This window comes from Pseudochaenichthys georgianus, chromosome 20 (assembly GCF_902827115.2).
Source record: "Pseudochaenichthys georgianus chromosome 20, fPseGeo1.2, whole genome shotgun sequence".
In the NCBI taxonomy this organism is placed as follows: domain Eukaryota; kingdom Metazoa; phylum Chordata; class Actinopteri; order Perciformes; family Channichthyidae; genus Pseudochaenichthys; species Pseudochaenichthys georgianus.
Genome location: NC_047522.1, coordinates 7,247,540 through 7,258,716, shown reverse-complemented (window position 1 = coordinate 7,258,716; position 11,177 = coordinate 7,247,540). Strand labels below are relative to the sequence as shown.

The 11,177-nt window shown below is 38.6% G+C and overlaps 1 protein-coding gene across 3 annotated transcripts; it reads left to right on the top strand.

Moving 5' to 3' along the window:
* The first annotated feature begins 27 nt into the window (after positions 1–27).
* LOC117465521 (cyclic AMP-dependent transcription factor ATF-1-like) lies at positions 28–7,609 on the top strand. 3 transcript variants are annotated; one of them, XM_034108359.2, is made up of 6 exons: positions 28–185; positions 1,393–1,538; positions 1,899–2,048; positions 2,218–2,355; positions 4,698–4,839; positions 6,940–7,609. In XM_034108359.2, the coding sequence occupies exons 2-6, from the start codon at positions 1,442–1,444 to the stop codon at positions 7,085–7,087; spliced, it is 675 nt and encodes a 224-aa protein (XP_033964250.1). In that variant the 5' UTR covers positions 28–185; positions 1,393–1,441; the 3' UTR covers positions 7,088–7,609. The 3 variants fall into 3 exon arrangements, with proteins under 3 accessions (XP_033964250.1, XP_033964248.1, XP_033964247.1); XM_034108357.2 differs by lacking the exons at positions 28–185; positions 6,940–7,609 and adding exons at positions 242–671; positions 6,560–6,708; XM_034108356.2 differs by lacking the exon at positions 28–185 and adding an exon at positions 487–671.
* Positions 7,610–11,177: the final 3,568 nt, after the last annotated feature.

The window sequence follows — 11,177 nt, the reverse complement described above, 5'->3', positions numbered from 1 at the left end:
CGAATAGCATCAAACACAAAGGGATACAATCCATAAGAACACCTATCATCATGGTATCGCCTAAAACTACGGAATCCTCTTAGGACTTGAGTATTACAAATATAACCACAGGGATTCTTTAAGTTATAATGTATTGTATCTCAGTTGTTATAAGAAAGGGTAACGTTAAGTGTGTTTGCCTCAGCGTAAGTTATAAACTTCGCATATATCTCATTAACTACGTTACAGCTGTTTTCCAGGCAGCTGTTGAAGTTTTCCATGCACACTGATATTAACTGTAAAATAATTCTCCCACATAAATGTATTCAAACATGACATTTGGAAAATAAATATCACAAACAACATTTGCAAATAATGGTCTGTGGAGTGTTGAAAGCATGTTGAAAGCATAGACTTTATTGAAAGCCATTTTTAACCATATGAGCTGAACAATCTCTGTGAATGCATTGTATCAGTGTAATAGTAATAATAGAAGGAAAACCCACCAATCAGAAACGCCAAAAAAACTGCCTGACGTTCCGTGAAGTTAGCTAACATTTCAAATAATGCTAAGTTTTACAACACATAACTTTTTTCAGCAATATATAAGTATTTTATAGATAAAGCTTCGTTTTGTTGTGATCGTGGTTCAAGCTCATCAGGTACATACAACAGGTTCACCGTCATATAATGTAAGTACTGTATGTCGATAAAGAAAGTCAACTTTTTATCAACTAGTTATTAAATGCTAGTTAGCTAACGTTAGATATGACAGTATTAAGAATTAAACAGCAGCTAGCTAAATTAAAGAGGAAAATAGATAAAATATCCGTTTTAGATTGTGTGAACAATTTCATCCATTATTTATGTGATTGTTGTATTCATTATTTTATAGCAATATTTGCATCAATAAACAATGGTTGCCGTTGTAATATGAACCTTTAATGTTTTTCACCTTCTCATAAACAAGAAAGACAATATTTATTAGCCAGTTACTTGACTGAACCAGCAGAGAGAGCCATTCAAAGCCAGTGCACTTTCCTCAAACAGTATATGACAAATTCAATGTTAACAGCCCCATAACAAATTCAATGTATGATACTGATGATGATCAGTACTGGCTGATTGCAAACTAAATCCCCCTCTCATCCTTTTTTAACTATTTAAGACAGAGAACATACTGACTCAAAATGGGATACTGATCCACAACATTATGTGTAAACAATCAAACTAGTATTTGACTAACATAAAATAGAAGGATAGACCTCTTAGACATAATGATTAAGATGTGGCATAGCAGATAAGATAAGATGGACTTTTATTAATAGATATTGACAGCCCAGAAGCAACATTTATTGATTTGTCTTACTGTACACATGAAAACCCTGTCTCTGACCTTCTCTAATCCCCAAGGTATCACAGTGAACACCCTGATCAGCAGCACCAGTCATTACCTGTCAGAATGAACAAAGTGAAAAATGAAGGGACATATCAGCCAGGTGCAACCATGCCTTTTCATCCTACACCCAAATACCAGAACACCAACTACAACCAGCTCTGTAAGCATAACTGAAAACAGGTTTTTATGTTATGTATTTAGCTAAATGTACCATATTGCTAAGCTCTATACTGCTACAAAAACTGCTACAATTATGACATAAAAAACATTTAAACAGATCTGTACTCTTTAATGTCTGAAAAGCACATTTGACCCGACTCAGCTAAAGTTGTTAAGCAGTTTTTGCAATGGTGATGTAGTCCTCACACCTTTCATTTGTTCATAATTTGTTTATTTAGGCTTGATACACATTCATTTATTGTTACATTAAGAAAGTAGGTTTGATTTAATCACAGAGTTACTGTACATTTTGTAATCTATGATTATTTACTAAGCATTTTCACAATTGTTGCCCTCCCAGCTGGATATTACCAAGGAACTCCCATCAATTTCTATCAAGAGACGACACAGGACCGGCTGTTTGTGGCCATGCCCAGCGCACAAATACCACACACTCAATCCAGTACCTTCCAATACTACCGGGAGCCGCTGAATTGCCAGAGAGATTACGGTTTTTCCTCACTACCACTTAACTCTTGTTAACCATGTGTATTCTAGTGTTTGTATAATTAAAGTGAGGAGAAAGGTTATGGTTGCCATTATCCCATTTTTGTTGTGTCAAAAAGAAAACCTGATCCATTATTAGATCATTGATAACCTTACTTTTTGTGTCTTCCCAGTTGGATTTTCTCAAGGAGATCAAGTCACATTTCCGCTTCATGGGATGGAGAGCCTGCCATCTGCGGCCAAGAGCAACACAAACACACCAAGGATGCTTGAGTACTCCAAGAACACATTTTATGGCCAGCAGGAAAATAGTAAGGAGGAGGAGTTTGAGTACAAATTGTCAGGTAGCTCAAGATTTCCAGACTGCTGCTACTCAAAAAAGAGGATGGGTAGCAAACAAATGATCATCATCTCTGTAAATGTCAAAGGGAATTGTTACAACAGACCAAAACAAACAAGCGCTGAGCACTTTTAATTTTTAAGTCCATTTGAGCCCTAATACTTAACTGTACTTCTAGTATTTAAAAGTGTGGTATTGCAGCTAATACTTAAGTTAAGTCTCTTAAAAGGTCTTCAATCACTGTTTCACATTCTCCTTAAATGGTATCTCGGAAAATTCCAAAACAAACATTATTCCAAAACATAGGATGTTGTCATATTTCCTTAAAATATGTTGGGTCCTCTATTTCCCTCTGTAATGCCTGCAGAGGGAGCCAGCCCCCTTAGCTATGAAATGAATCATCTGAGCGATTATGAGCAACCTGGCTTAACCTGGATAACAGCAAAAAGAATACATGTTATTTCCTGCCCACACTATATGTTCTTACAGTAAAAAAAGGTTTGAGATTTAAAAGTCTGACTATCCATGTTCAACAAGCTGCAGTGCTCAGTGTTGTGCTGGGGGGGGGGGGAGCAAACTATACTGTTGACATCAGGAGGCCAGTGATGTCATGGTGATGTCAATGCCTCTAGTTGTAAATTGCACACATAGCCTCGCAGTTGGCTGTGGTAACATTTCAGTCAGAGGGAACACTCAGAAGGAGGCAGTTTGTCTGCAGGAAGATATACATGATGGCTGTAACTGGGGATGAGACAGAAACAGGTAGGTTTGCTTTCTCTTTTACTGGCAAATCTAAATCATAGGGCTTTTTTTGCACTACTTTTTAGTCAAGATACTCATTGAGGAATATCTCAAAATATAGCAAGTTGTTAGTAATGTCAACTGGCAGAATTCACAGGTAATGTGTCAGTTTTGGAATTGAACAAAAAAGTCCAGGTTATGGTTATTGTGATATTGCAATGGGGCATTTGTTTATATATTTTAGCATTTTTTTCTTCAACCCACTATTAGAAAGTTCAATATTTTTTTACATAACACTTTAAATAGGCTCCTCTTAAACAGTAGAAAAGGAATGTTTAAATATAAGTCTGATTTTCCCCAGTCAGCAACAAAACAAGCTCCCCTGATAAGAAATATTTTCACAGGGCTTGCTTCTCTCCACATTCATGCTCTCTCTCCCTGTTTCTCTCTCCCTGTTTCTCTCCCTCTCTCTGTGAATGTCTCGGCCCACTCAGAGCACATAGCAGCAGTAACTGACGTCACTGCTTTTCCTGGAACAGGCCCCCAGCAGCCATATTTAAATGTGAACCAGCGTTTGAGATATACTTGACGTCAGTCACCAGCCACGCTGTGATTATATGCAGTTCCTTGTGTCATTCCAACATTTCAAATAATTCATTATTAGTATTTTACGCGATAAGGGCTGCAGGGAATTCTACAGGCACTGAGCGTACAATGAACAGAAGAAGATAAGAATGGTGTGTTTCTTTTTCAGCGACAAACTTCCATTTTATATGAAATGTGGAATTCAGTCACTTATAGTCTCTTATTATATCCATTTATCACATACTCAACATACATGTGATAAATACAACTTTTGAAATCACGAAAATGCTGAAGAGGTTCTAGTTTGGAAAAACAAAATGAGTGAACATTTTTGATTTGTCGGAGGATCTATTTTAAATGTGACTGAAAATAATAGACATACATCAGATATGTCTTACCGAGTACATTTGAACTTAACATAGAGATTCATGGTTTCCTTTAATTTATTATCGGTGTTGCAACTAACGATTGTATTGATTAATCTGTTGATTGTTTCATTGATCGATTGATTCAGTTTTAGATCTATAAAATGTCAGCAAATGGTGAAAAAAGTCAATCAGTGTGTTAAAAAGCCCAGGATGAAGTCCTCAAATGTTTGAATTGAATGAGTTTACTGTCATAGAGTGAAGAAACAAGAACATTGGAGAAGCTGAAATCAGAGAATTTACCACTTTGTTCTTTAGGAATTACTCAAACCGATTGATCGATAATCATAGTTGGTTATTGATCTATTTTGCAGTTCTGTAACAGCTCGTTATTCTATAAAGACCTACCTGTTATATATTGAAATGCACCATTGGGAATTATTGTTTTATTAAGAAACCAATTACAGAAGTTGCTTCAAGCTAAGACATTTCTCAGGTTTTTTTTGTCTTTGAAACATAGTTATTTGGGAAGGATATTTCCACCCAAGCCATGAAATGGATATACGAATAACTGGTGCAACCCAATCCTATTGACTGACATATTGTTTTTCTGTCTCCACAGGCACCTCAGGTGACTTGACTGCCTGCCAGTTGCAGAACACCGGCTCCAGCCTCCCACAGGGGGGAGCCGAGACCAGCACTCAAGGGTTCGTGAAATCTGCGAACCCCTCACAAAAGAGAGAGCAGCGCTTGATGAAGAACAGGTAGATAGCACCATTCACACTCATCATCCTCCACATTTGACTGATCGATAAAGTAGCCATGGCGATATTAACAGCCAAAATGAACTGTATAATATAACTGAGTGGCTATATCGTAACTCATGATTAAGATGAAACTACTGTAGACTTAGAGAGATTCCAGCACTTGTTGAGACCAATAAAAGCTACATTTTTATGTTTTAATCAAATTCTAGTAAGGTTTGACCCTGGAGCGATTTGATTGGGCAGTTGTTAACGCAGTAATCGTACTCTGGTGTCGACCAAATCTACCAGTCCATAACATAAAGCAAACAAAATGCAGGAAGTGAACCAAAACGTAATGGTTAGTGGCTGCTTGCTTGGACATTTGTGATGGACAGATATTAATGGCAGGTTAACATGAGTAGAGAGGACTGGTTTGGACTCCTGCAGAAATCTGATGTTTACTTGACATCTGGGCCCAAGAGAACATACACAACATGCTCCATATAGTCCCATTTTAAACTGGAGGAGAAGGGATTTGCCCTTCCATGTTAAGGTTTTTGTTAACGCTTCTTCATCACAACCCATTTATTGGTTCTACCTTAATTTGTGCACTGTGAAGCCAAACTACGCCAAGTAAAAAACATACCAAACAAACCAATAGCATACATTTTGCTGATTTGTTAAAAGCCAAAGAGACTATGCCTTGTGAAAGCGCTCATAGATGTATGTCAATGCAATTGGCAAAAATGTTGGGGAATGCACGCATCAACTTTCACGCGCAGAGTGAGAGGAAGAAAAATGTATGCCCCCTTCCATTATAGTACACTGCATATTAAGCTACAGCCAACAGCTGATAATCTTAGTTTAGCAAAGATACTGAAACAGGTGTAATGCACCAACTGTGCCAGCACCTCCAAAGCTCCAGATTTCCAACAGTGAGTACTGACAACAAGATGGATTTCTGTATTGCAAAATGTATTTCAAAATACACTCAAATGTGAATATTGATATTGGCCTTAGACACGTCACTTTGACCCCATTCACTCTTTCTGCTGTGCCTACCATGTAATACACAAACACCTAGCAAATACAAAATGACAACGTAGGAAAATGACTGCGTGTAATCATACCATCCACAAGCCTGTCATCATTCCACCGCATGATTCTCCTCCATCCTGGGTGTTTAGCTGCTAACTCTTAAGTTGTCTGACTCCCCATTATCTGCACTGTTACGCATGTTTGGAGTAAACAGAAAGTTGGATGACCGACTTGTGTTTGTAAGTGAGTCAGTTAGTCTTGTTTGCTGGTTTGCAAAATTGATTACCTCGTGTTATAACATGCTTTTTGCTCGCTGTCCGAACCTTGAGCTTACTGTGTGTTTTCTGTAAACAGCCTTGTGTCACCATTGGCAATGACTCACACCTTCCTTGTTTGCATGTTCCCTGCCATCCCATAATTCGTCATTAGTAAATCTTCTTGGATGCTTTTTTTTATTGTTGTTGTGACATTCTCCTCTTTTGATTGGTTCTCGTACTATCCCGAAGGCATCCCATACATGGTCATAGTTATTGTTGACCAAACTTTCTGTACCCTCTTGAAGAAACCTTTTGTAAGTTTTCGAATGTTTTCTCCTTGGTGTAAACTGATTCCTGGCTAGAAGGACGTCTCTGTTGTATCTTGGAGGGAAGCCAAGATGTCATGGCGTCTTTTTCACGTTTACTGTTGTTGTTGCTTCCAGGGAAGCCGCCCGGGAGTGTCGGCGAAAGAAGAAGGAATATGTGAAATGCCTTGAAAATCGCGTGGCCGTGCTTGAAAATCAAAACAAGACTCTGATCGATGAACTTAGTTCCTTAAAAGATATTTACCGACACAAAGTCGAGTGATATTTCTGATCGTGTTTGTCTGCTTCTTGGTGGTGTCTTGAGGACTGTGGTTTTGCTTATACAGACACAGATGCACACTCAAACAAAACGCTCCTTGTCCTTGCTGTAAAATGTGTTTACACGATGATGTCAATGTTTTCAGGCTCTGAATTATTCAATGTGCCACCACCAGCAAAAACAAGAACATTCAGGGTTTTCAGTGAGTATTATGAGGAGCCTGTGTCCCTTTGAACAGGGATGCTGCCAAAAGATACAGGGGAAGAAAGAAGGACTATATTGAAATACTGCTGGATCGCATTGACTATCTAGAGGAGAAGAATGAGAAGCAGAGTGCCGAGCTGCAGCGCCTGAAGAACGACACTGCAATTAACATTCCTCTATGATGATTTTTTACCAATTTGCTCTATTAAAATACTATAGTAATCGCTAGTCTTTGTGATGGTCTGTTTTGCTATTGCAGTTTGTTCAGGAAATGCTGCCATCAAATCTAATGTTCAAAGAGCACAATTTGTGTCTTATTCTACTTTAGAAATCCAGATGCAAGCAGGATTTTACATCCACTATACCCATCTTCTTTGTTAGAAACCTCCCAGGATCTGTTGTGCATCTCCATGCTTCTGCTTACATGTGGCGTTAATATTTATTTGTGCAGATGTACCCTGTAGTTGTTATAGTTTCAAATACCGGTGCATTGTTGTACCAAAAAACTGAATATTTGGTTTAGAAATACATCAATCTGGAATTGTGTAAATTAGCTGTTTAAACTTAAATGTTTTTGTTGCTTAATCTAAGTATACATGGCTGAATGTTAAGGTTATTTATGTAACCATCTTTTAAATGTTTTGATCACAAAGGTCTTACAGACATGTTTAATGTATTTGCTTTAATAAAGTTCTTGCTCTGTATCTCTGTGTTTTTCCACACATATTAAATATAAGACATCCATAAAGGACACAGTACAATTTCTATCTAAGGCTTTTATTGCCATGTGAGTCTCAACCTTGGGCTTCTGCTCAGAACATGACATGCTGTCCTTTTTCGCGATGACTCAACTTGATTTATTCAACTATCGACGAGAAGCAAAGCAATTTTCCCTCTTTTACATCTTCTGTTGCCTTTTGAAGCATGTACACATGCCTAAACAGTGTATTCTTAATGAAGGATTGAGTACTTAAAAACATATTCCATTAATCCCCTTCAGAGGAATGTGGGAATGCTAACTGAAAGGAGAGATTATCCCTGTTTTAAGTAATGCCATTCTCTGCATTAGTGGATACAATACCCAATCATTTGTTGCCATGAAGAAAAACTGGTTTTAAAAGGCAGATAATGGCCAATTTATAATAAGAACCAAAACAAATCCTAATATTAATGTTAAGAATATCAGGAAGAATAGTTGCTATAATGGGAATGGAATTTCATTTTACATAGAGCACCTACATTGAAGATGTATACATTCTTTTTATTTTGTGCTACATCTTAACTGTCTTATGTCCGCTTGCAGTGATTGTGTTTCCTGTTCTGTAACTTCTCATGTGTCAATATATTGGAGAGGAATTTGTATTATCACTGCACCTGGGCCCATTGTGAAACCTTATTCCTGTCCAGTCTATGACACAACAACTTGGAATGCAAAGGTAAGGAAAAGGAAATACCAGCTGATTGCCATGGATTTAATGCATTACTAAAGGCATAGGGAATGCAACAGCAGCAACAAGTTATCTCGTGACATCAATGATTATCACACTAATGTAAAATGCTGGACACTCAGCACATGTTTCAGTCTGTGATCCAGCTCGAACAGTAGCCTGGATTTGAAGACTGCTCTCCTGTTAGAGGTGCAAAAACATCTTTTAAATCCTGAAGCAGTAACCTGTATTGTGGGTGTATTCTCTCACTAAATGCAATGCAGTTGCCATGCCAGCAGGCTGCACTGCAGCACCGGGCCTGATTAGGTAAACCAATGTAATCCTGTAAAATGTCTGAGGCATCAATGTGTTAAATATTGTCTCACATGTCTTATAAAACATCTTAAAGGATTACGCTATTCCTTAATACCTCACTTTGTTTACGTTTACCTCAGAGCCGGCCCGACCCATTAAGCGACATAAGCGGCCGCTTAGGGCCCCGCAGCCACTAAGGGGCCCCTAGCAAAAAATGAAAAAATAAATAAATCTCAGTACAGCATCGCCGTGATAAGTATGTTTAATTAATTGTGTTAATGTGCCTAGATTGCCTACTCTCAACGTCATGTATTATATTATTGAGTCAATAATATAATACATTAACCGTGCTTTACCTGAACCTCATCATTACACTAGAGAGGACGACAGGAATGTAATTTCCCGTGTTCAGTGAATGCAACAGAGGCAAGAAACCAGACCAACCAGAGAGTTGAATGGAAATAAACATCTGTCTTATTGGCTAACAGGTACCTATCCTGTGAGCTGTGATAATGTTTAAAATAAACTGTCAGTCGGACTCTGAGTTTTTGAAGATGGACATAAGAAACATTTTTCTTAAAAACGACGACAATTCTCAAGTGGTGGCTCACACAACAACCCCAGAGCCAGCACTTGAGCCAGGTAAACAAGGTATGTAAATGTCAGTAAACTTCCAAGTTATGCGAACATGTAAGCAAAGCATAAATTACAGCTACGTTGACGTTACTTTGAATAAATAAAGGGTAAGCTAGACCGTTAGCAAGTAGCTATAGCTGCCAGATATTAAAGGGGACCTATCATGCAAAATGCACTTTTGTACGTCTTTTATACATGTCTTTTATACATGTGTTCCCGGTGTTCCAGGGAATTCACCAAGTGTCAGAAAACACAACCCTCTCTCTTTTCCTCCATACCCAAATCTCAAAAAAAGGGGCTGTAACGGATCTGATACAGACTGATACAGATTTGAATTATTTTCTACGTCACAGAAGTGGTGCTCCGCTTAGTAGTCAATTCTCCATCTATCAGGGGAATGTGGGGTTGGGCCACTGCTGGCCATTGCCACTCGAAAGTGCTGGAGACGCTGTAGTACATATGCCAGGCCTGTAAGTGGCGCTGTAGTCTGCCACAAAAGCAGCGAAGAAGACTTCCCGTGCATGGTTGCCATGGTTGCCATGGTTGTTCTTCTGTTTATTCTCCGCTGTGGCTCTTTTTCTCCCTCCCCGAGGCAAGCGTTTGCTCCTGTAATTCAATGCAATCCCTCCTCGTCAAGGCAAGCACTGTAATTCTCTCCGGTTAGTCCACCAGCAGATGACAAACACCCACCTCTCCGCCTCTTCCGTGCGGCAGAGTTTCAGTTGGATTTTTTCCCCTGGTCAACATGTCCGTTAAAGTTTAAATCTTCTTTGTTATTTATTGAGCTTTAAAACAAATGAATAATGACTATATAATCATATATAAGAATAAAACACAGAGGAAGGAGATCTCTTTTTGTCCCCCTCTTCTCCCCGCTGCAGCCTAGCAGCTGATCTCAACGCATGCTCCCCTCTCCTGCAGGGGGGCGTGGTCAGCTGCAGCTCACAAAATCAGCCCCCTACAAAAACAGGGCTGGAAAGATTAAATAGAGCGAAATGAGGCAAAAGGCTAAAATGCAGGATCTGTTTGGTATTTTGAAAAAAACCTATATATACTTTATATAGGTATGGCCCTACAATATATTGTTCAAATATAGCATGATATGTCCCCTTTAAATAAACAGCCAAAGCTCGCTTAGGGCCCCCATAAGTCTAGGGCCGGCCCTGGTTCACCTCAACTAATATCACTTAATCCTGCAGAGAGGTTGAGTATAAGAAATCATTTCACTGTCATAGGCAAAGCACTCATGGATTTGTCAGTCATTAGTCAGATCAACAAATGTACTAGAACTCATATGTTGGATCCTTAACATGTCATAACCATAAACCCAGGGATACAGCTAAAGCTTTATATTGCTATGTATTCTTAGCGTATTGTCTGTTATAGTAACTGTAAAGAAATATTGGTGGATTGGAACCAGTCATTGGTGGACTTAAGGAACACACATGAACACAGCAGATTGTCTTATTCTATTCCCAAGAGACATTATTGTCCATCTATTAGACACCGATTTGAACCGGAACCCTTCACATCACAGCCACAGTGCTGTACGTTTTAAAGATATATTTACGTGCTGCCGGAAATATCGTAAGTTCTAACTACATGTAGCCTCCGGACCTTCTCCCGCTATTTGGTGAGGGAAATAATAAATACGAAAAGCAGGAATAAAGACTAACACATGGTGAAAGTAATGCACATTGCAACTGCACGTTTTGATTTGAAAAGTGTTTCCAAACTTGAACAACGCACTGTGTCTCCTTTTATCGTTATCATTACTGTTTTCTTCAGGTTTTAATGGGTTAAAAAACACCATGTGGGATGCATTTGAAAGTGCGACTGCGAAGGGCTATGCCATTTCTTAACCTAATTGTCAAAAATCCGCTTTTACGAAGAG

Coding starts and splice junctions, on each gene's coding strand:
- LOC117465521 (XM_034108356.2), top strand. Junction 1,539..1,898: donor CACCAACTACAACCAGCTCT/GTAAGCATAACT, acceptor TTGCCCTCCCAG/CTGGATATTACCAAGGAACT. Junction 2,356..4,697: donor TTATGGCCAGCAGGAAAATA/GTAAGGAGGAGG, acceptor CTGTCTCCACAG/GCACCTCAGGTGACTTGACT.